The sequence below is a fragment of the Oncorhynchus mykiss genome, chromosome 5 (genome assembly GCF_013265735.2).
Source record: "Oncorhynchus mykiss isolate Arlee chromosome 5, USDA_OmykA_1.1, whole genome shotgun sequence".
In the NCBI taxonomy this organism is placed as follows: Eukaryota; Metazoa; Chordata; class Actinopteri; order Salmoniformes; family Salmonidae; genus Oncorhynchus; species Oncorhynchus mykiss.
Window position 1 is genome coordinate 93,934,249 of NC_048569.1, and position 25,813 is coordinate 93,960,061.

The following is a 25,813-nucleotide window of genomic DNA, read 5'->3' on the forward strand; positions in this document are numbered from 1 at the left end:
CTACGGCTCCCGAGAAGGATATATAAATCCCTCGGTGGTTGTAATGACGAGATACACCATGAGGCTGCAGCAAAGCACAGGTTCTAAAAAGTATAATTTTCCTTAACCAGTGGGTGCACACAATTAGCCATATCCGTCATCCCAATTTAAAACGATTAATTTATATTACTCCTAAAGTGAAGGGGACAGATATTTTGTCAACAGTGGGCTTAGGGTTAGAAGGGCATCATTGGTTTAGTAAGGTTAATTTATGCAGAGAAAGCTGATGTTCTGATTTAATCGTCTTGCGACTTTTGGCCTCTATTCATGCCTTTAAATTAAAAACACAGCTACACCTCAAAAACACAATTATTCACCGGTTCCACCCCAGTAGCAGCCTCAAATATGTTTTAATTAACAAAATAGTCCTACAATTATATCTTCCAAGTGAAAGAGGCCTTGTCCACTCAGACTTTGGTCTACTGTGGACTATATCTAGAAATGCTGTATACACATTTGAAAGGTGAGACAGCATCAGCCAGCTCAAATAGCCCAGCTATGTTCCATAGCTAGGTTTCTTTTCCAATCGATCAGACAGACAGATGGGGACATGCCAGTCAGTTCAAACTGGGCCGGGGCCCTGTACTGTGGTAACAATAGAAGCCTGTTCTTTCCAGGTATATTCTTAGACATTAGTGGTGATTCCGAAATGCCCCAGCCGCAGGTCACTCACATTGGCATAGTAAAGATCAGTAGCAAGTGCCTGCTTGGAATAATCTGTCCTGGGCAACTTGGGACAGGGAAGGCTTAACCTGAGGCGGTCTTCCTGATTACCTCCCTACGCATTGGATGGATTGGATCCTCTCTGTTTTATAAAGAAAAGCTCCAGATAAAGATATTTAACCTCTTTCTTTACTCCATCATTATGTGACAAAGTAACAAGACCATTAAAACATAATCAATCGTGTTGGTAGGTTGATGTAGTCTTGATTGTATTGTGTTACTAACTGATAATGACATTGAATGGTAGTGGTAGTTGTTTGGAGGCGCACGGTATGATGGGTAGTGGCGTTGGGGTTTTAAACTGACGATAGGTCCATGTCTAGGAGGTCCCATTGTGGTGATTGTGTGTTAAGCCCCTAGAACCAGACAGGAGATTAACAGGTTACCCTAATGCCAGAAGTCAGAACGGTTAAACGGAACATCTGTGTAAAATCGATTAGGGGATTTGGATACATCCGTTGCTATGGAAACTGCTATGTCTGGGTATGATTCATTTTTCCGTTAGATCATAACTGGTAGCTAAATCTGAAGCACAACATTGTAATTACATTGTAATTTGCATAATTCATAACAGACCATTAATTTACTATTGTCTTGATAACAGTCCATTCAGACTATCTAATTTAATTTGGGATAATAAAATACATCTGTGCAAATCCTACAGCAATCCTGCATACAGGAATTTGACAGGAAAAATCCCACATGGTTTTTGTGGCCATTTTCCTGTGAAACAACCTGCAGGGTTTCTGTAGGATTTTGACTGTGAGTTAGTTACTGGTTTCCCGTAATCCTTTCTGTTTGTTTACAACAGGATCCAATGCTGTCTAAGTGAACAGAATACAGTTAGCTGTACCTGTACATGATGAGGAGATGAGGTGGGATAAACAGCACTAGCATGCATGAGACTGACGGCTCCTTTACCATCCTGTTACACTCATAGATTGGCGTCTGTTCGTAGCCTTCAAAAGTGTTACAAGAATGAGACTCAACATTGTGTCTTTTTTTATTTTTTTTATTTTATTTCACCTTTATTTAACCAGGTAGGCAAGTTGAGAACAAGTTCTCATTTACAATTGCGACCTGGCCAAGATAAAGCAAAGCAGTTCGACACATACAACAACACAGAGTTACACATGGAGTAAAACAAACATACAGTCAATAATACAGTATAAACAAGTCTATATACGATGTGAGCAAATGAGGTGAGATAAGGGAGATAAAGGCAAAAAAGGCCATGGTGGCGAAGTAAATACAATACAGCAAGTAAAATAAATATATATAAAAAATAAACACTGGAATGGTAGATTTGCAGTGGAAGAATGTGCAAAGTAGAGATAGAAATAATGGGGGTGCAAAGGAGCAAAATGGAGCAAAATTTTGAGACCACCAGTTTGTTTGTTTCATGGATTTGCCATAGACTGTATTAGGTCTGTTCCCCTCTTTTACTCTACACTCATTTGTTGTTCCCAGAGAACCAGTGGAAAGCCAACCATTTCATGTTGCATATGCCTAGATCCCCACCCCCCCGCCCCTTACTGGGGCTGGCTATCAGGGATGCTGGTGAAAGACAACAACTTCAAGGAAAGAATATGGAGGTGGAGAGGGAGAAAGAAAGAAAAAGGGAGAGAGGCAGAGAAAGAGGGAGAGAAAGAGCAGATCTGATTCATATGGGAATTTAATACTAGCCCAGCTCTATCATCGAGACTCATGAAAAATATTCTCATTCCTGGCATGCTCACCAGAGCACTTTCCCTGCCAACTAACCACACAGGGAAGGAAACAAAATGAGATAAAGAGGACCCCAAGGAGATGGAGAGAGAGAGAGAGAGAGAGGGGGGGGGGGGGGGCGGTTAGAGAGACAGAGTCCCTGGACCTGGAGAGAGAGAGAGAGAGAGAGAGAGAGAGAGGGGGCGGTTAGAGAGACAGAGTCCCTGGACCTAGAGAGAGAGAGAGAGAGAGAGAGAGAGAGAGAGAGAGAGAGAGAGAGGTAGACAAGAGCTTGCTTAGTTATAAACAAAAAGAAAGATCAATCCCTACCAAACAGAATCCCGGTCTGCCACATTTAATCTTTTGTGTTTGTGAGATGGATGATGTTCGTTACTGTTGTGTGGCATAGTCTCATCCCAGCAGCCACGAGGAAGGGGAACATTTATCATCTCAAGCCTATATATGGGGAGGGGGTAGGGGTGTAGGTGGATGGGGGAGGGGAGCAGAGGGGTTTGATAAAGCATGGTGGAGATGGGTTAATGAGGACAGAAGCAGATGAAGAGAGAACTGTCTCCCATGACTTCCCTTAAACACACTATAAGCACAGCCAGAGAGAGAGAGGGGAAAGAGTGTATTTTTGCAGGCATTGACTGTTTTGTGTTCTGTGTTCTGTATTAGGTATTCTGTATTCTGTGTTCTGTATTCCGTGTTCTGTGATGTGTATGTGTGTTTCATTCAACATGGTTATTTTTGCTGTGCATGTGTAATGGAGGTCGTTCGGTGAACTAGGCTCATGTGATGAGTAACGTCTGCCTTAGACCTGAAGACTATAAGATCCTCAAGCTGATGCATAGGCTTTAGTTCAGTGGGCTAACACATTCCTGACTCTGGGTTGGTCAGTGTTGCTCCTTCTCTGTTCTGCTTCTGTCCTCCACTATAAGAGCTGTGCTAGCAGGTGGCCCAGGTCTGTTGTGTTGGGTGAGGGATTAGGCTTTAGGACATTGTTTGGTGGGAATGGTGCTGTGAATACAAAGGGATTAGTCCAAGGGTTGCTTCATTGACCGTATGTGTGTGTGTGTGTGTGTGTGTGTGTGTGTGTGTGTGTGTGTGTGTGTGTGTGTGTGTGTGTGTATATATATATATATATTTGTGTTTGGGAGGTGGCTTGGAATTTAGGTGATGATGGTAGAGATCTAGATGGAATGGTAAAATAAAATAATGCATCTGCCAGTAGTCTTAACACCCCACAGCTTCAGTAGTCCAACACCCCACAGCTTCAGTAGTCCAACACCCCACAGTTTCAGTAGTCCAACACCCTACAGCTTCAGTAGTCCAATACACCATAGCTTCAGTAGTCCAACACCCCATAGCTTCAGTAGTCTAACACCCCACAGCTTCAGTAGTCCAACACCCCACAGCTTCAGTAGTCTAACACCCCACAGCTTCAGTAGTCTAACACCCCACAGCTTCAGTAGTCTAACACCCCACAGTTTCAGTAGTCCAACACCCCACAGCTTCAGTAGTCCAACACCCCACAGCTTCAGTAGTCTAACACCCCACAGCTTCAGTAGTCTAACACCCCACAGCTTCAGTAGTTCAGCACCCCACGGCTTCAGTAGTTCAACACCCCACAGCTTCAGTAGTCCAACACCCCACAGCTTCAGTAGTCCAACACCCCACAGCTTCAGTAGTCCAACACCCCACAGCTTCAGTAGTCCAACACCCCACATCTTCAGTAGTCCAACACCCCACATCTTCAGTAGTCTAACACCCCACAGCTTCAGTAGTCCAACACCCCACAGCTTCAGTAGTCCAACACCCCACAGCTTCAGTAATCCAACACCCCACAGCTTCGCCTATCTTTGAGGTAATGTTGACAATAACATTAGGCCTTCTACTCAATCCTGTTGAATATTTGCACAAGCCCCATTCCTTGACTGCCGTACAAATGAAATGCAATTTAAGAGATGTGCTAAAAGGCTATTTCATATGACCTCAGTCTAGGCAACATGAAAGCATGGTATGGTATTGTGCTTGTAAATCTTACTTCTGATTTCCTCCCCTCAATTTCCCTCTCCATGTGGTCCATAAACCCATGTGCAACCCTTTAAAAAGAAAATACGAATACCTTGAACCACATGCAGCCATTAGGAACACACAAAAGAGAGAACTGACAAATAGCCCTTTTAATGCCTTTCTTTGACTTTAATGAATTTATGTAATCTAATGGAGGTGGTGGGGGTGGGGATGAGGAGGGGTAACAAATGAAAAGCCCTGATCAGTGTACAATGACTGGATAAAAAAATGCCATTCATCTTGGCTAGTATCCTCCGGGGCTCGTTGTTACAAGGCCGCGGGTCGAGGTGCTTGTTCCATTAACAGGGCAGCGAAAGGCTCTCTCTGAGTGGTCAGGGGCCGGCGTTGACAGAGCGTCTGCGCGGCCTGCTCCCCCAGTTCAAGATTGTGAATCCCTCAGCGCGGGTTGACTCCTGAGTAACCTTCTGAGGTACCGCGAACTCACCCTCAAATGACCCCAAACTCTGAAGAAAGATCTAGGGGGATTCCAGGGGGTCACGAGACCCGGACCCGCACTTTTCAATAGGTAGACCGCTGAATGTGCAGGGTGCTTTGGGTTGCCGGAGAGAGAGAAATAATTATATATCACTACACAAACAAAAACATCGCACACAGGCGTTCAGATTACACATAGAATACATTACACACATACGCACACATTGACACATTTTTGTTAATTTGAATCAATCCCATTTAATGGAAATCGGCCTAATCATATTCAAAATTAAGCTAAATGTGTGAACATAATTCAGAAGGTGAAAATATTGTAGGCTATTAAAATCGGTAAGCAGCCTATTCACACAATTTATAACGAGGGACTGACTACACGAAACAATATGCCTCTTGGCCCTACAAAATGTCTTAATGATCTTTGCCAGGTTGCAGTTGTAAATGAGAACTTGTTCTCAACTGGCCTACCTGGATAAATAAAGGTGAAAAAAAATCAATAAATCAAAATGTCATTACAGAGTAATTACAAAACATAGCCCAAAGGCAAAGATTAGACAAAAAAATAATATATATATATTGTTGAAATTATGAATAGGCTCTATTTGGTAGGCTATAAAACACACAAATAAAATGTAGCCTAAAATAAAATGAGCGTAGAAGTAGAGCGTATAGAAAGGCTTTTGGAAATGTGGAAACATCCACCTGATTTCACTTGGCTTAAAAAACCCACGACTCTGGCTTTTCGAACGCCATATTGGATTTTTTTCCCCTCGTTACTTTCTGTTTGGGGAAATGATTTGTGTCACATTTTATACATTCTAGGTTGCAACGTTGTTACGCTGCGAGGCAAGAAGTTTCGTCAGGTTCGTGGGCTTAGATATCTCGATGACTGTTGTCATTGGGAGGAGACCTGCTTTTGCCACCCCCTTGCTGGGCCCCGCGTTGACCTGCCCTTGCACAGTTTTCCCGGTTGGGGAGTGTTATTCGCTGGGATGCTGTTGCTGCCTGTGACGGCGCGGCTACAGAGAACGACACAGCGCTAACTCACACATTATGGACAGAAGGCATAATGACCCATATTTACACCCCAGTAAGTATCTTTCCTTGCTCTGTTTGAAATACGTTTAATCCTCTATAGTCGTTGTATAGTTCTGCTATTTGGAGACGGTCCATGGCGTCTTTTTCTCGGAGTGCCAGCGGGCGAGCTAGATGGAGCAGTCCACGGACTCGGCTGGAGATTTCCCTCCGTAGATATTTATTCAATGTTCATGTTTAGTTCGGCCTGCTTAGCACTCGTCCGGCTGTAGTAGTGCCTCTTGACAATGAGGGGCTGCGGCCAATGTAAAAGTCATGGGATTGCGGTTCTCCTGTTCAGACAAGGTCAGAGGTTGGCAGTTTAATTGCGCTTAAATGTATGTAATTTATGAATGGTCGTCCGGCATTTCTTGCTAACTGTTTTTGACATAAACACAATTTATTGGTTTACAATGGTGTTTTCCCTATCGTGGGCGATATGTCTAGGCCTAACGATCGAAAGAGTGGGGCTTTTCTGTCCAGGTCTTCAACAAAACTTTTCCCGAGTGGAAAAAAATAATAATCTTATGGGGCTCCCTGGTCAATGTGGAGACTGGAGGCTGCCCTATTGGAGTTATGGTTCACACATACATACCACGAACTTATTCAGACAAGAGAAACTGCACAGAAAACAACAAGAAAAAATAAAAAAACATTGAGGAGCCTAGGCAGCAAATAGGCCCATAGCTAATAACGCTGTTATTTCTTATGTATTGGTTGTAGTCTAGTCTGCATCCTACTCATGTAATAATAGTGCAAGATGTGTGTAAAAGGCAGCAGTACATGCTGAGGTGAATATTAACATGATGTGAGACTTTTTTGTGACGCTTTCAGTCTGTGATTTGTGCAGCAGTTAAGCAGCCCAGGGCTTCTTTAAGTCCACATAGTGAGTCACACACTACATGCATCATTTATCATGTGATGTTCTCCTTGAATGAAACATTCATTGCCAAGCCACTGCAATAGAGCATGATGTTATTATTATCATCAACAGTGCTTTGTGACAATGTCGGGAGATCTCGAGTGGTGCAGTGGTCTAAGGCACTGCATCACAACAGACCCTAGTTTCGATTCCAGGCAGTATCACAATCGGCCGTGATTGGGAGTCCCATAGGGAAGCGCCCAATTGACCCAGCGTCGTCCGGATTAGGGGTTGGCCCGGGGTAGGCCGTCATTGTAAATAAACATTTGTTCTTAACTGGCTTCGCCTAGTTAAATAAAGGTTCAACTCAAATAAAATACATCTAAAACCACATTAAAGGGATTGGAGTCTCTTGAAGTCATTTATCTTTGGGATGTTGTTGCCTGACTAGATAGTTCAGCAGCTTGTATGTGAGTGAAACTGCCATCGCTGTGAACGGTTGTGCCTCCTGGTAATGGGAGACTGTTGTGAAGCGGTGAGCAAACATGACAGAATATTCCTAAACGGACCATTTGTATCCCCCTCAGACTAGAATCTCACTCAGTTCACTTCTGTTGTGTCTTGTTGAAATTGTTATTCCCTACAGAGTACTGGAAATAACAAGTTCATAGGTCTAATATGCAGGCGCTTCTACACCTGCATTGCTTGCTGTTTGGGGTTTTAGGTCTGGGTTTCTGTACAGCACTTTGAGATATCAGCTGATGTACGAAGGGCTATATAAATAAATTAGATTTGATTTGATAAGGTGTTATTTTATTCATGTTCCATAACAGACATAAGAGTTCTGATATGAAACATTCAATTCTATCTTTTTTTTTATGGTTTATTATTTCGTACTAAACATAAACTGTTGTAGTGACACCGAGTTCTGTGAAGGCTGTAAAACAGGCCATTCAAGTACAGTAATTCAATTGACACACTGTTCAGGACAATCTAATGTACAGGAAAGCATATTTATTAGCTATAATATAGTGTCGTTTCATAGCCATGGACGATCACATTGACAAAATAATAAAACTGTCCCTCGGAATTTGTAACATGTAATAGAGAATCTGTGCATCGAGCCGACAGTAGAGATCCTACAGGACGTTATCAATAAAACTTCACAATACGGAGAGTTCGATTTGGAAAGGAGACTCCCAGCTCTAATAAAACCATTGACAACTTCAAGCCGTTTTCAAGGGATTGTTAAATAAATGTTCTAACTATTTGGTATCAATATCATCACCTCTTGAAGAGCCTCGTCAGAACTACACATTTTCAGATCATTCCACGTTTATCTCAATCATCGGAGTTATACAGGAAGTAACTGCATGCTTTTCATGATCAGTAAACATCAATTGATCATGTAGTTTCAGATATGTGAGGGTAGCCTATCAATTTGGCATGTAGCTAGTAGGCTTGAGCGGTATCCAGATTGTCCTACTTTCATACCGACCTTGTGCCATACCCTGGATTTTCTGTAATACCGGCACTGAACACAAGGGTCGCTGTTTTCAAACCCCACTGATACTCTGTAATCCGAAGGTGCCAATGCTTTGCATGGAAAAATCTGAAATTTGTAGTTCTGACTATGCTCTTCAAGAAAATAGTTGTATAGCGGTTTGGAAATAAACTCTTAAAATATAGTTTATAAGGCTTTTATACCAATTTTCTGTATACCGGTAAATAGCCTCTAAAATATATGTAAACAGACCATAAATGTCTAAATTATTTTTCTTGGAAAGCTGTGAATGCTGTTATATGATACAATATCAGTACTTGTTGCATTCACAACTTGTCTGAGTCCTGTCAACAACTGATTTCAGCCAGTGTCTGGCTGTGGATTGACTGCATTGGTTGAACGGAAGGTTGGCATATCGGCAGTTAATTAAAAACCTGTAAAGAATAATTCCTCTAAAGATGGCTAGCTAGCAAACATACAGTACAGGAACATTCTTCAAGTTCATTATTTTACACTATCTTACACAGCAATGGCAAATCATGGTTGACCAATTCCCTGACCAAAATAGCTGACCTTTATCACATCATAAGAAGATTCATGTCCATTCTAGCATTCCAATTCCTAATTCTATGAATCAAATCAGGGAGAGGTCGGACTCAGCAGCACATCATAGTTTAATAAAGTTTGGAGAACTTCTGTGGATTATGCCAAGTTATAAATGTTCTTGCTTTTTGGCATTTCTGTGGTTTCCCGTCAGTCTGGGGGTTCACAGACGTGCAGGCATTCACTCTGCTGCTGCTGTTCAGGGAAACGATATGCACATAACTCACAGATCTGTGGAAGTCCTGGAGATAAAGACAGTCAACGGAGATAGGGTGGAAAATAAGTATTGGAATGGGAAAGAAAGAGACAGAGAGAAGAGGGAGAAAAGAGAGTGAGAAAGAGAGAGAAGCGAGATAGAAGAGAGAGAGAGAAGAGAGAGTGAGAAAGAGAGAGTGAAGCGAGAGAGAAGAGAGAGTGAGAAAGAGAGAGGGAAGCGAGAGAAGAGAGAGTGAGAAAGAGAGAGGGAAGCTAGAGAGAAGAGAGAGGGAAGGAAGAGAGAAGAGAGAGAGAGAAGAGAGAGTGAGAAAGAGAGAGGGAAGCGAGAGAGGAGAGAAGAGTGAGAAAGAGGGAAGCGAGAGTGAAGAGAGAGAGAAAAGGAGAGAGGGAAGAAAGAGAGAGAGAGAGAGAGAAGAGAGTGAGAAAGAGAGAGGAGAGAGAGGGGTCCCACCAGGACTGGTTAACAGTAGCACTCTGAACTCTTGTTTAACTGCTGCCAAGGGTCAATGATCCTCCAGTTTTCTGTTTGAGTAACCAAATCAAATCAAATTGTATTTGTCACATGCGCCGAATACAACAATACCTTGCAATGAAATAACAATTGCGTAGAAGGGGGGGGGGGACAATACAGATAGCCTGGGTAGCCATTTGATTTGCTGTTCAGGAGTCTTATGGCTTGGGGGTAGAAGCTCTTTAGAAGCCTCGTGGACCTAGGCTTGGTGCTTCGCTTGCCGTGCGGTAGCATAATAGAGAACAGTCTATGACTGGGGTGGCTGGAATCTTTGACCATTTTTAGGGCCTTCCTCTGACACCGCCTGGTATAGAGGTGCTGGAAGCTTGGCCCTGGGGATGTACTGGGCCGTACGCACTACCCTCTGTAGTGCCATGCGGTCGGAGGCCGAGCAGTTGCCATACCAGGCAGTTATGCAACCCATCACGATGTTCTCGATGGTGCAGCTGAAAACTCTTTTGAGGATCTGAGGACCCATGCCAAATCTTTACAAGCTCCTGAGGGGGAATAGGCTTTGTCGTGCCTTCTTCACGACTGTCTTGGTGTGCTTTGAACATGTCAGTATGTTGGTGATGTGGATGGAACTTGAAGCTCTCAATCTGCTTCACTACAGGCCTGTCGATGAGATTGAGGGTGTGCTCGGATCTCTTTTGTCTTGATCACGTTGAGGGAGAGGTTGTTGTCCTGGCACCGCATGGTCAGGTCTCTGACCTCATCCCTATAGGCTGTCTCATCGTTGTCGGTGATCAGTGTTGACTGTTGTGTCATCTTCAAATTTAATGATGGTGTTGGAGTCGTGCCTGGCCGTGCAGTCATGAGTGAACAGGGAGTACAGGAGGGGACTGAGCACGCACCCCTGAGGGGCCCCTGTGTTGAGGATCAGCGTGGCGGATGTGTTTTTACCTAGCTCACCACCTGGGGACGGCCCGTCACGAAGTCCAGGATCCAGTTGCAGAGGGAGGTGTTTAGTCCCAGGGCCTTAGCTTAGTGATGAGCTTTGTGGGCACTATGGTGTTGAATGCTTAGCTGTAGTCAATGAATAGCGTTCTCATATAGGTGTTCTTTTGTCCAGGTGGGAAAGGGCAGTGTGGAGTGCAATAGAGATTGCATCATCTGTGGATTTGTTGGTGCGGTATGCAAATTGGAGTGGGTCTAGGGTTTCTGGGATAATGGTGTTGTGAGCCATGACCAGCCTTTCAAAGCATTTCATTTTTTCATTGCATTGTTCTTGGGCACAGGGACTTTGGTGGTGTTCTTGAAACATGTTGGTATTACAGATTCAGATAGGGAGTGGTTGAAATTGTCATTTAAGACACTTGCCACTTTGTTAGCACATGCTCGGAGAACATATCCTGGTAATCCGGCCTTGTCAATGTTGACTTGTTTAAAGAAAGGTCTTACTCACATCGGCTGCGGAGAGCGTGTGATCACACAGTCGTCCGGAACAGCTGATGCTCTCATGCATGTTTCAGTGTTACTTGCCTCAAAGCGAGCATAGAAGTTATTTAGCTCGTCTGGTAGGCTGTGCTTCCGTTTGTAGTCTGTAATAGTTTACAAGCCTTGCCACATCCGACGAGCGTCAGAGCCGGTGTTGTACAATTCGATCTTAGTCCTGTATTGACGCTTTGCCTGTTTGATGGTTCGTCTGAGGGCATAGCAGAATTTCTTAGAAGCTTCCGGGTTAGAGTCCCTCTCCTTGAAACCGGCGGCTCTACCCTTTATCTCAGTGCAAATGTTGCCTGTAATCCATGGCTTCTGGTTGGGGTATGTACGTACAGTCACAGTGGGGACAACGTTAACTTATTGATAAAGCCAGTGACTGATGTGATGTACTCCTCAATGCCATCAGAGGAATATTCCAGTCTGTGCTAGCGAATCAGTCCTGTAGTTTAGCATCTGCCTCATCTGGCCACTTTTTTATAGACCGAGTCACTGGTGCTCACTGCTTTAATTTTTCCTTGTAAGCAGGAATCAGGAGGATATAATTATGGTCAGATTTTTCCAAACGGAGGGCGAGGGAGAGGTTTGTATGCTTCTCTGTGTGTGAAGTAAAGGTGGTCCAGAGTTTTTTCCCCTTCTGGTTGCACATTTAACACGCTGATAGAAATGAGGTAAAACTGATTTAAGTTTCCCTGCATTAAAGTCCCCGGCCACTAGGAGCGCCGCCTCTGGATGAGTGTTTTCCTGTTTGCATATGGCGGTATACAGCTCATTGTGTGAGGTTTTATTGCCAGCGTCGGTCTGTGGTTGTATGTAGACAGCTACGAAAAATACAGGTGAAAATTCTCTAGGAAGATAGTGTGGTCTAAAACTTATCATGAGGTACTCTACCTCAGGCAAGAAAAGCCTTGAGACTTCCTTAGATATCGTGCACCAGCTGTTGTTTACATATATGCATAGGCCACCGCCGCCCCGTGTCTTACCAGAGGCTGCTGTTCTGTCCTGCCGATAGAGTGTATAACCCGCCAGCTGTATGTTCTTAATGTCGTCGTTCAGCCACGACTCGGTGAAACATAAGATATTACAGTTTTTAATGTCCCGTTGGTAGGATATACGTGCTTTCAGTTCGTCCCATTTATTTTCCAGCGATTAAATGTTAGCTAGCAGGACAGAAGGCAAAGACAGATTAGCAATTTGTCACCTGATGCTCACGAGGCACCCCAATATTTTTGTTTCCTTCTCCAGCGAATTACGGGGATCGGTAATGGTTCGGTGTCTGTAGTATATCCCTCCCCTCTGACTCATTGAAGAAAAACTCTTCTTCTAATCTTAGATGAATAATCGCAGTTCTGATGTCCAGAAGCTCTTTTCATTAGCAGCAACATTATGTACAAAACAAGTTACGAACAACGCGAAAAAACTAACAAAATAGCTTGGCTGGTTAAGAGCCAATAAGACGTTAGCCTTCCCCTCCGACGTCATCATGGATACCCACTCTACATGTACACACTCTCTCACTCTCTCATTCACTCACTCACTCACTCACTCACTCACTCACTCACTCACTCACTCACTCACTCACTCACTCACTCACTCACACACACTCCAATAGGCTTTTACCAGGCTCACATCTATTGTGTGCCGTCTGCTAATACATATGACAGTTTTGAACTGCAGTTGGTATGAAATGGCAGAATCCTTGTGCAAATATGGCTTGGTCGACACACCCACACCTGTATGGCTTGGTATTACCGGGGGGGGGGAGTCAATAGAGGGAGAGTCAACTTGTGAGTTTGTTGTTCACAGGCTGGTTTGGTTTCATATTTAAATAGGCCCTCGCATTCATATGCTTCGTCACATGCCCATTTTGGCACATTGTCTTTTCTGCTATACAGTGCTTGGATGTCTTGACACTTTTTAAATTTAGTTCATGTATTTCCACTTTTACTAGAGCCAGGATGATACCAGTATCGCGATACTCCTTACTATTGTGTCAAGGAAACAAAACATGAAGCAGATTTAACTTCTTTAGGAAAACAGCCCTTATGTTGGAAACAATCATCATTATGTTGTCATCCTGAGGCACATTTATTTATTTTCCAAACTACAGCACACAATATGTTACATACTAGAGGTCGATTTACTTAGGGCCGATTTCAAGTTTTCATAACAACCGGAAATCTGTATTTTTGGGCGCCAATTTACCAATTTTTATATATTATATATATATATATGGACATCAGAACTGCGATATATATATATATATTTTTTTTTGTATACCTTTATTTAACTAGGCAAGTCAGTTAAAGAACACATTCTTATTTCCTAGGAACGGTGGGTTAACTGCCCTGTTCAGGGGTAGAACGGTAGATTTTCACCTTGTCAGCTCGGGGATCCAATCTTGCAACCTTACAGTTAATAACGACCTGCCTCTCTCTCGTTGCACTCCACAAGGAGACTGCCGGTTACACGAATGCAGTAAGCCAAGGTAAGTTGCTAGCTAGCATTAAACTTATCTTATAATAAACAATCAATCATAATCACTAGTTAACTACACATGGTTGATGATATTACTAGATATTATCTAGCGTGTCCTGCGTTACATATAATCTGACTGAGCATACAAGCATACAAGTATCTAAGTATCTGACTGAGCGGTGGTAGGCAGAAGCAGGCTCGTAAACATTCATTCAAACAGCACTTTTGTGCGTTTTGCCAGCAGCTCTTCGTTGTGCGTCAAGCATTGCACTGTTTATGACTTCAAGCCTATCAACTCCCGAGATGAGGCTGGTGTAACCGAAGTGAAATGGCTTGTTCCCCTTCCCCATGGGTAACGCCGCTTCGATGGTGGCTGTTGTCGTTGTGTTGCTGGTTCGAGCCCAGGGCGGAGCGAGGAGAGGGACGGAAGCTATACTGTTACACTGGCAATACTAAAGTGCCTGTAAGAACATCCAATAGTCAAAGGTTAATGAAATACAAATGGTATAGAGGGATATAGTCCTATAATTCCTATAATAACTACAATCTAAAACTTCTTACGTGGGAATATTGAAGTCTCATGTTAAAAGGAACCACCAGTTTTCATATGTTCTCATGTTCTGAGCAATAAACTGAAACGTTAGCTTTCTTACATAGCACATATTGCACTTTTACTTTCTTCTCCAAAACTTTGTTTTTGCATTATTTAAACCAAATTGAACATGTTTCATTATTTACTTGAGGCTAAATAGATTTTATTTATGTATTATATTAAGTTAAAATAAGTGTTCATTCAGTATTGTTGTAATTGTCATTATTACAAATAAATAAATAAAAATCGGCCGATTAATCGGTATCAGCTTTTTGGTCCTCCAATCGTCGGTATCGGTATCGGCGTTGAAAGATCATAATCGGACGACCTCTATCACATACAGCAGGTTTTTAAAGGACCAAAGAGTTGTCTGCTTCATGTTTTCTTTTTTTGCCATGGAATACAACATTGCATCACAGCCCTACTGACTGGTGTTATCCTCACCTGCTATCATCACAGCCCTGCTGACTGGTGTTATCCTCACCTGCTATCATCACAGCCCTGCTGACTGGTGTTATCCTCACCTGCTATCATCACAGCCCTGCTGACTGGTGTTATCCTCACCTGCTATCATCACAGCCCTGCTGACTGGTGTTATCCTCACCTGCTATCATCACAGCCCTGCTGACTGGTGTTATCCTCACCTGCTATCATCACAGCCCTGCTGACTGGTGTTATCCTCACCTGCTACCATCACAGCCCTGCTGACTGGTGTTATCCTCACCTGCTATCATCACAGCCCTGCTGACTGGTGTTATCCTCACCTGCTATCATCACCTGCTATCATCACCTGCTACCATCACAGCCCTGCTGACTGGTGTTATCCTCACCTGCTATCATCACAGCCCTGCTGACTGGTGTTATCCTCACCTGCTATCATCACCTGCTATCATCACCTGCTACTATCACAGCCCTGCTGACTGGTGTTATCCTCACCTGCTATCATCACCTGCTACCATCACAGCCCTGCTGACTGGTGTTATCCTCACCTGCTATCATCACCTGCTATCATCACCTGCTATCATCACAGCCCTGCTGACTGGTGTTATCCTCACCTGCTATCATCACAGCCCTGCTGACTGGTGTTATCCTCACCTGCTATCATCACCTGCTATCATCACCTGCTACCATCACAGCCCTGCTGACTGGTGTTATCCTCACCTGCTATCATCACAGCCCTGCTGACTGGTGTTATCCTCACCTGCTATCATCACAGCCCTGCTGACTGGTGTTATCCTCACCTGCTATCATCACAGCCCTGCTGACTGGTGTTATCCTCACCTGCTATCATCACAGCCCTGCTGACTGGTGTTATCCTCACCTGCTATCATCACAGCCCTGCTGACTGGTGTTATCATCACCTGCTATCATCACCTGCTATCATCACCTGCTACCATCACAGCCCTGCTGACTGGTGTTATCCTCACCTGCTATCATCACAGCCCTACTGACTGGTGTTATCCTCACCTGCTATCATCACAGCCCTGCTGACTGGTGTTATCCTCACCTGCTATCATCACAGCCCTGCTGACTGGTGTTATCCTCACCTGCTATCATCACCTGCTATCATCACCTGCTACCATCACAGCCCTGCTGACTGGTGTTATCCTCACCTGCTATCATCACAGCCCTACTAACTGGTGTTATCCTCACCTGCTATCATCACAGCCCTGCTGACTGGTGTTATCCTCACCTGCTATCATCACCTGCTATCATCACCTGCTACCATCACAGCCCTGCTGACTGGTGTTATTCTCACCTGCTATCATCACAGCCCTACTAACTGGTGTTATCCTCACCTGCTATCATCACAGCCCTGCTGACTGGTGTTATCCTCACCTGCTATCATCACCTGCTATCATCACCTGCTACCATCACAGCCCTGCTGACTGGTGTTATCCTCACCTGCTATCATCACAGCCCTGCTGACTGGTGTTATCCTCACCTGCTATCATCACAGCCCTGCTGACTGGTGTTATCCTCACCTGCTATCATCACAGCCCTGCTGACTGGTGTTATCCTCACCTGCTATCATCACAGCCCTGCTTGCTGGTGTTATCCTCACCTGCTATCATCACAGCCCTGCTGACTGGTGTTATCCTCACCTGCTATCATCACCTGCTATCATCACCTGCTATCATCACAGCCCTACTGACTGGTGTTATCACCTGCTATCATCACCTGCTGGGAAAACACCATTCTAAACAGTACACCTGAGAAAAGACCATTCAAAACAGCACACCTGGGAAAACACCATTCTAAACAGAGCACCTGGGAAAACACCATTCTAAACAGTACACCTGGGAAAACACCATTCTAACAGATCACCTGGGAAAACACCATTCTAAACAGTACACCTGGGAAAACACCATTCTAAACAGTACACCTGGGAAAACACCATTCTAAACAGTACACCTGGGAAAACACCATTCTAAACAGTACACCTGGGAAAACACCATTCTAAACAGAGCACCTGGGAAAACACCATTCTAAACAGAGCGCCTGGGAAAACACCATTCTAAACAGTACACCTGGGAAAACACCATTCTGTAACGGTTTTCTTTGGGTGAAGTAGAGTCGGACCAAAACGCAGCGTGGCTATTGCGATACATGTTTAATGAAACAAAGAAAACACGAATCAAATACAAAACAATAAACGTAACACGAAAACCGAAACAGCCTAAAACTGGTGCAAAGTAGCACAGAGACAGGAACAAGGACACTAAGGACAATCACCCATGAAACACTCAAAGAATATGGCTGCCTAAATATGGTTCCCAATCAGAGACAACGATAAACACCTGCCTCTGATTGAGAACCACTTCAGACAGCCATAGACTTAACTAAAACACCCCACCTAGCTACAATCCCAATACCAACACACCACATACAAAAACCCATGCCACACCCTGGCCTGACCAAATAAATGAAGATAAATACAAAATACTTCGACCAGGGCGTGACAGAACCCCCCCCCCCTAAGGTGCGGACTCCCGGACGCACATCAAAACAATAGGGAGGGTCCGGGTGGGCGTCTGTCCATGGTGGTGGCTCCGGCGCGGGACGTGGACCCCACTCAATCAATGTCTTAGTCCCTCCTCCTCGCGTCCTAGGATAGTCCACCCTCGCCGCCGACCATGGCCTAGTAGTCCTCACCCAGAATCCCACTGGACTGAGGGGCAGCTCGGGACTGAGGGGCAGCTCGGGACTGAGGGGCAGCTCGGGACTGAGGGGCAGCTCGGGACTGAGGGGAAGCTCAGCACTGAGGGGAAGCTCAGCACTGAGGGGAAGCTCAGCACTGAGGGGAAGCCCAGCACTGAGAGGAAGCTCAGCACTGAGAGGAAGCTCAGGCAGGTAGTTGGATCTGGCAGATCCTGGCTGGCTGGTGGTTCTGGCAGATCCTGGCTGACTGGCGGATCTGGAAGAGTCTGGTTGACTGGCAGATCTGGAAGAGTCTGGCTGACTGGCACATCTGGAAGAGTCTGGCTGACTGGCACATCTGGAAGAGTCTGGCTGACTGGCAGATCTGGAAGAGTCTGGCTGACTGACGGATCCTGGCTGACTGGCGGTTCAGGAAGATCCTGGCTGAATGGCGGATCCTGGCTGAATAGCGGATCCAGGCTGACTGGCGGATCTGGAAGATCCTGGCTGACTGGCAGCTCTGGCTGCTCCATGCTGACTGGCAGCTCTGGCTGCTCCATGCTGACTGGCAGCTCTGGCTGCTCCATGCTGACTGGCTGCTCTGGCTGCTCCATGCTGACTGGCTGCTCCATGCTGACTGGCGGCTCTGGCTGCTCCATGCTGACTGGCGGATCTGGCTGCTCCCTACAGACTGGCAGCTCTGGCGGCTCCTTGCAGACTGACAGCTCTGGCGGCCCCTTGCAGACTGGCAGCTCTGGTGGCATCCTGCAGACTGGCAGCTCTGGCGGCTCCTTGCAGACTGGCAGCTCCTTGCAGACTGGGAGCTCCTTGCAGACTGGCAGCTCCTTGCAGACTGGCAGCTCTATGCAGACTGGAGACTCCGGCAGCGCTGTAGAGACGGAAGGCTCTGGCAGCGCTAGATAGGTGGGAGACTCCGGCAGCGCTGGAGAGGAGGAAGGCTCTGACAGCGCTGGACATGTGAGGCGCACTGTAGGCCTGATGCGTGGTGCTGGCACTGGTGGTACTGGGCCGAGAACACGCACAGGAAGCCTGGTGCGGGGAGCTGCCACCGGAGGGCTGGTGCGTGGAGGTGGTACTGGGTAGACCGGACCGTGCAGGCGCACTGGAGCTCTTGAGCACCGAGCCTGCCCAACTTTACCAGGTTGAATGCTCTCGGTCGCCCTGCCAGTGCGTCGAGGTGGAATAGCCCGCACTGGGCTATGCAGGCGAAACGGAGACACCGAGCGCAAGGCTGGTGCCATGTAAGCCGGCCCAAGGAGACGCACTGGAGACCAGATGCGTAGAGCCGGCTTCATGGCACTTGGCTCAATGCTCACTCTAGCCCGGCCGATACGCGGAGCTGGAATGTACCGCACCGGGCTATGCACCCGCACTGGAGACACCGTGCGCACCACAGCATAACACGGTGCCTGCCCGGTCTCTCTAGCCCCCCGGTAAGCACAGGGAGTTTGCACAGGTCTCCTACCTGGCGTAGCCATACTCCCTGTGAGCCCCCCCCCCCCCCCCCCCCCCCCCCAATACATTTTTGGGGCTGACTCCCGGGCTTCCTTGCCAACCGTGTTCCCTCGTATCGCCGACTCCTCTCTCCGGCTGCCTCTGCTCTCCTAAGTGCCTCCACCTGTTCCCATGGGAGGCGATCTATTCCAGCCAGTATCTCCTCCCAAGTGTAACAGCCCTTGCCATCCAAAACGTCCTCCCATGTCCATTCCTCTTTACGCTGCTCCTGCTGCCTTTCACCACGCCGCTTGGTCCTGTTGGGGTGGGTGATTCTGTAACGGTTTTCTTTGGGCGAAGTAGAGTCGGACCAAAACGCAGCGTGGCTATTGCGATACATGTTTAATGAAACAAAGAAAACACGAATCAAATACAAAACAATAAACGTAACACGAAAACCGAAACAGCCTAAAACTGGTGCAAAGTAGCACAGAGACAGGAACAAGGACACTAAGGACAATCACCCATGAAACACTCAAAGAATATGGCTGCCTAAATATGGTTCCCAATCAGAGACAACGATAAACACCTGCCTCTGATTGAGAACCACTTCAGACAGCCATAGACTTAACTAGAACACCCCACTAAGCTACAATCCCAATACCAACACACCACATACAAAAATCCATGCCACACCCTGGCCTGACCAAATAAATGAAGATAAACACAAAATACTTCGACCAGGGCGTGACACATTCTAAACAGCGCATCTGGGAAAACACATGAAACATTATTGAACATTTATGATAAAAACATCCTAAAGATTGATTCTATACATCGTTTGACATGTTTCTATAAACTGTTATATAACTTTTAAAAATTTTCGTCTGAACTAAGTGATCGCGCATTGAGCATTTGGATTACTGGGCTAAACGCGCAAGCAAAAAGGAGGTATTTGGACATAAATGATGTACCTTATCGAACAAAACAACATTTATTGTGCAACATAAAGTCCTGTGAGTGCCATCTTATGAAGATCATCAAAGGTTAGTGATTAATTTAATCGCTATTTCTGACTTTTGTGAGCCCTCTTCTTGGCTGGAAAATGGCTGTATGGTCTTCTGTGACTAGGCGCTGACCTAACATAATCGCATGGTGTGCTTTCTCCGTAAAGTCTATTTGAAATCGGACACTGTGGCAGGATTTACAAGATGTTTATCTTTAAAATGGTGTATAGTACTTGTATGTTTGAGGAATTTTAATTATGGGATTTCTGTTGTTTTGAATTTGGCGCCCTGCAATTTCACTGGTTGAGAAGTTAACTGCCTTGTTCAGGGGCAGAACGACAGATTTTTACCTTGTCAGCTCGGGGATTCGATCTTGCAACCTTCCGGTTAATAGTCCAATGCTCTAACCACCTGCCTTACATTGCACTACACAAGGAGCCTGCGTGGCAGGCTGACTACCTGTTACGCGAGGGCAGCAAGATGCCAAGGTAAGTTGCTAGCTAGCATTAAACTTATCTTATAAAAAAACAATCAATCTTAACATAATCACTAGTTAACTACACATGGTTGATGATATTACTAGTTTATCTAGCGTGTCCTGCGTTGCATATAATCGATGCGGTGCCTGTTAATTTCTCATCGAATCACATCCTACTTCGCCAAACGGGTGATGATTTAACAAGTGTATTCGTGAAAAAAAGCACTGTCGTTGCACCAATGTGTACCTAACCATAAACATCAATGCCTTTCTTTAAAATCAATACACCTTCATATTTAGTTAATATTGCCTGCTAACATTAATTTATTTTAACTAGGGAAATTGTGTCACTTCTCTTGCGTTCTGTGCAAGCAGTATTTGCAGCAGTTCGTGCCGCCTGGCTCGTTGCGAACTGTGTGAAGTCCATTTATTCCTAACAAAGACCGTAATTAATTTGCCAGAATTGTACATAATCATGACATAACATTGAATGTTTTACAATGTAACAGCAATATTTAGACTTAGGGATGCCACCCGTTAGATAAAATACGGAACGGTTCCGTATTTCACTGAAAGAATAAACATTTTATTTTTTAAATGATAGTTTCCGGATTCGACCATATTAATGACCGAAGGCTCATATTTCTGTGTGTTATTAATGTTATAATTAAGTCTATGATTTGATATTTGATAGAGCAGTCTGACTGAGCGATGCTAGGCAGCAGCAGGCTTGTAAGCATTCATTCAAACAGCACTTTTGTGCGTTTGCCAGCAGCTCTTCGCTGTGCTTCAAGCATTGAGCTGTTTATGACTTTAAGCCGATCAACTCCCGAGATTAGGCTGGTGTAACCGATGTGAAATGGCTAGCTAGTTAGCGGGGTGCGCGCTAATAGCGTTTCAAACGTCACTCGCTCCGAGACTGAGTGGTTTTTCCCCTTGCTCTGCTAGGGCTGCTGCTTTTGTGGAGCGATGGGTAACGATGCTTCGAGAGTGGCTGTTGTCGATGTGTTCCTGGTTCGAGCCCAGGTAGGGGCGAGGAGAGGGACGGAAGCTATACTGTTACACTGGCAATATTAAAGTGCCTATAAGAACATCCAATAGTCAAATGTATATGAGATAGAAATAGTCCTATAATTCCTATAATAACTACAATCTAAAATGTATTACCTGGGAATATTGAAGACTGTGTTAAAAGGAATCACCAGCTTTCATATGTTCTCATGTTCTGAGCAAGGAACTTAAACATTAGCTTTCTTACATGGCACATATTGCACTTTTACTTTCTTCTCCAACAGTTTGTCTTTGCATTATTTAAACCAAATTGATCATGTTTCATTATTTATTTGAGGCTAAATTGATTTGATTGATGTATTATATTAAGTTAAAATAAAAGTGTTAATTCAGTATTGTTGTGATTGTCATTATTACAAATAAATAAATAAATACCTTTTAAAAAATCGGCAGATTAATCTGTATCAATTTTTTGGTCCTCCAATAATCGGTATTGGCATTGAAAAATCATAATCCGTTTACCTCTAGTATTAATGTGTCCATGTCACGCCCTGACCTTTGAGATCCTTTTCATGTCTCTATTTTGGTTTGGTAGGGGCCTGAGTTGGGGTGGGCATTCTATGTTTTTGTGTTCTATGTTTTCCGTATCAGTGTTTGCACCTTACGGGACTGTTTCGGTTTCAGTTATTCTCTTGTTATTTTTGTATTTAGTGTTCAGTTCAATAAATCATTTGAACACTTACCACAATGCGCTTTAGTCCGACTACTCTTCCTCATCCTCATCCTGCAACGACAACCGTTACAGTCCAAGTGGCTGGTGATCTCGCATGAATTGACTTTGAACTTTTAGATTTTTATCATTTTAATTCTGATTTTTATGATTATCCACTTGGCAATGACTAAGAGAAACGAAAACGTTGTTTTTGAAATGAAACTGTTCCATGAAAATACGCATATGAGAATCAGAAATGGAACGCAGAACGGTAGAAATTGTAGGATAAATTGTAAACCTGAAACTCACGCGCCACCTATGAAGTCTTTATAAAATAATTGCCTCCACGTTTCCATGGTCGGATTTCGCCTTGAAGGCCATGTTGAAGCAATGTAAGACACGCCTCATAATATGAAATAAAACATTTAGGTTTCAAACAATTAAGTGTTTTCAAAATGCGTTCTGCCTCCAGCTCACATTGTAAAGTGGTGGGTGAAGCGCTCATAGCCTGTTGCCTGCCCTTGAATGGTGAATGGGATGTGTGCTTCAATTGCCAGTTTAGAAATAAACATAGTATCTTCTTTTAAGTGTGCATCAAAACTGTAACACGCGATTGCATTTAAAATTGTTGCGCAATGAAAGCACATTTTTACTCCAGCCGCAACCAGCTGACGTGCCTCAGGAGAAATCCTGCTCAAAATAGGCTCTGTATGCTGTGCACATGTGATTCGTTGTGTTGGATAAATAAGATACATGATGACTAACGAAAATACACACGAGCTAATTTAATTCCACTAAATTATGCAAATGAACCTATAGACCGATAAACATGACTGTCAAATGTACATACAATGGCATTTATTTCCTCCCAGTCATTTTGCAACGGCAACAGATAAGGCAACAGTTTTATTTATCGGCTAAAAGTCATCAATTGCTGGCTAACAGAAACCCTGTGTGTGTGTGTTTTAGAGGAGTCTCAAGGGGGAGGTATGGGGGTAAGAGGGAGGGGAGTGTTCTTTCAGCTAATTGTCAGTAATTACTCATTAGTGAAGTGAAGGTCAAAGTGTTGACGCTTTAATTCTTGCTTTAGTCAAGCAATGTGCCTCACAGACCCCTGGCCCCCTGGGCTGCTGGCCCCCTCTCTCATCTGCCCCTCCGCTCTCCTCCGCCCCTCCTCTCTCCTCCACCCCTCATCTCTCCTCCACCCCTCCTTTCTGCTCTGCCCCTCTGCTCTACACAGAACAGAATGCAGCTCCACATATCTATTTTGAGGGCTCAGAGTGCCATGTCAGTCCAACCCATCACACGCACGATCACACTCACACAGACGCATGGACAGACACATGCACATACACACCCGTGCACACAGTTAAACACACACACACTGATTGCTTCACAGCTGACTGTCCTTTTCAAAAAAATTATATTTCTCTGGTATCTATTATCCCTGTCTGTCAGTCTTATCGTTTTAATTGTATTTCTCTGGTATCTATTATCCCTGTCTATCAAGTCTTCTCTGTTTTTTTATTTCTCTGATATCTATTATCCCTGTCTGTCAAGTCTTCTCTGTTTTTTTATTTCTCTGATATCTATTATCCCTGTCTGTCAGTCTTATCGTTTTTATTTTATTTCTCTGATATCTATTATCCCTGTCTATCAGTTATTTTCCTTGAAAACACACAGGGTTACAAAAGATGTCACATGTTTGAGTCCTCCTCCCTGCCAAAATACACAGTGTCCAGCCAGCGGTATTAGAGAACATGGAGAGAGGGAGGTATGAAAACTAAACTGCCTCCTCGTACCTCAGGGACAGAGGGAAGTATGAAAACTAAACTGCCTCCTCGTACCTCAGGGACAGAGGGAAGTATGAAAAATAAACTGCCTCCTCGTACCTCAGGGAGAGAGGGAGGTATGAAAACTAAACTGCCTCCTCGTACCTCAGGGACAGAGGGAAGTATGAAAACTAAACTGCCTCCTCGTACCTCAGGGACAGAGGGAAGTATGAAAACTAAACTGCCTCCTCGTACCTCAGGGACAGAGGGAGGTATGAAAACTAAACTGCCTCCTCCTCGTACCTCAGGGACAGAGGGAGGTATGAAAACTAAACTGCCTCCTCCTCGTACCTCAGGGACAGAGGGAGGTATGAAAAATAAACTGCCTCCTCATACCTCAGGGAGAGAGGGAGGTATGAAAAATAAACTGCCTCCTTGTACCTCAGGGAGAGAGGGAGGTATGAAAACTAAACTGCCTCCTCGTACCTCAGGGACAGAGGGAGGTATGAAAACTAAACTGCATCCTCGTACCTCAGGGACAGAGGAAGGTATGAAAACTAAACTGCCTCCTCCTCGTACCTCCTCAGATCAAATTGAATTAAAAGCCTATGTGAGTCAGCTTCTTCTGTCAGTGCTTTTAGGAAAACACACACACGCACAAACATCATTATTACCCTGAAGCTTTGTTTGGAATTCAATGTTTCATTTCTCCAATGAGGAAACACATTAACCTCTCAATGTGCAAAATGTCTTCATGAATGCTAATTATGTCTTTCAGGGCGATGTGTTTTATGTGGGCCATCGCTTATTATTCCAACTCCACATGACTGTGAAGAGGTGTGTATTATTTGAGCTGTTCCCTGAAGACTTGTTGGGTGTAATAGACTGGTATGACAGCTGCTCCGGTCTCTACTCTATAGGGAGCAGAGCCTCCAGGCATGCTAGCTTAACTTCACTGTCAGTCAGGTGCTATGGGCTGCTGAAGGAAGTCATTCATTGTAGTTGATTTTCAGTGTGTGTTCCTTTAAATGTCTTGGTCTTGGGTCTTGTTTTGAGTGCACACATTTCGCTCTAGGTCCGTACTGTTTTCTGTACCGAGACACATACATAGGAATAGACAGTTCCAGGAATGCAAGGCTTGTTAGACGACACGCACATACACACTCGTGCATGCGCGCACACACACACACACAAACCATGCTGGACTCTTTTGGCTCTAAGGCACGGAGTGACAGGGACACACACACACACAGGCGACGTGCAGTGTGCCAACACAGCGCTAACAGGCATGTATGCTGCCCTAATTACAAAAAAAGGCATCCTGGGAACTTACGGACGTGCCTAAAGAAGAGAGGAGAGAGAAAAGAGAGATCCTCATTTCAGATATAGAGGGTAGGAATTCTAGAGTTAAACGAGTTGATCCGCGACTGCAATTGGTTCCTCTGGGATTGATCAGAGAATAATCTGGTTAATCCCATAAACGACGCGGGTGGACTTTGCCTCTCTCCCTCCTTTTCCCTTCGTCCCTCCCTCTCTTTCCTCTATCCGTCCCTCTCTGTCCTCTCGTCTCTCTCTCCTGTCGGAGCGGGAGCAGGAGTCAGAGTACGTCCTTCTCTCCAGCTGCTAGGGAGGCTGTGTTCTTTGGCAAGGTAGTTCGTCTGTCACCCCTCTCCACCCCCTCTGGAGCCATGTGGCACCCAATGGCATCAGCCTCATCTGGAAGCCCCATAAAGGAGCTGGGTTATATGCACTGTGAGTACCTTAGGACTGGGACAGAAGGGAGCTGGGTTATATGCACTGTGAGTACCTTAGGACTGGGACAGAAGGGAGCTGGGTTATATGCACTGTGAGTACTTTAGGACTGGGACAGAAGGGAGCTGGGTTATATGCACTGTGAGTACCTTAGGACTGGGAAAGAAGGGAGCTGGGTTATATGCACTGTGAGTACCTTAGGACTGGGGC

At 44.8% G+C, this 25,813-nt stretch overlaps 1 protein-coding gene across 3 annotated transcripts in view; it reads left to right on the forward strand.

The window, feature by feature from the left end:
- The first annotated feature begins 5,769 nt into the window (after window positions 1-5,769).
- The window catches only part of rxrgb (retinoid X receptor, gamma b), a 78,509-nt gene continuing 58,465 nt past the window's right edge, over window positions 5,770-25,813 (forward strand). Inside the window, exon 1 of one of the 3 annotated variants that reach the window (XM_036978899.1) lies at window positions 5,770-6,085. In XM_036978899.1, the coding sequence (XP_036834794.1) occupies window positions 6,049-6,085 (37 nt within the window). In that variant the 5' untranslated portion in view covers window positions 5,770-6,048. Of the gene's footprint in view, window positions 6,086-24,962; window positions 25,604-25,813 lie in introns of those variants that run through there. The other 2 variants (XM_036978897.1, XM_036978898.1) reach the window with 2 other exon arrangements.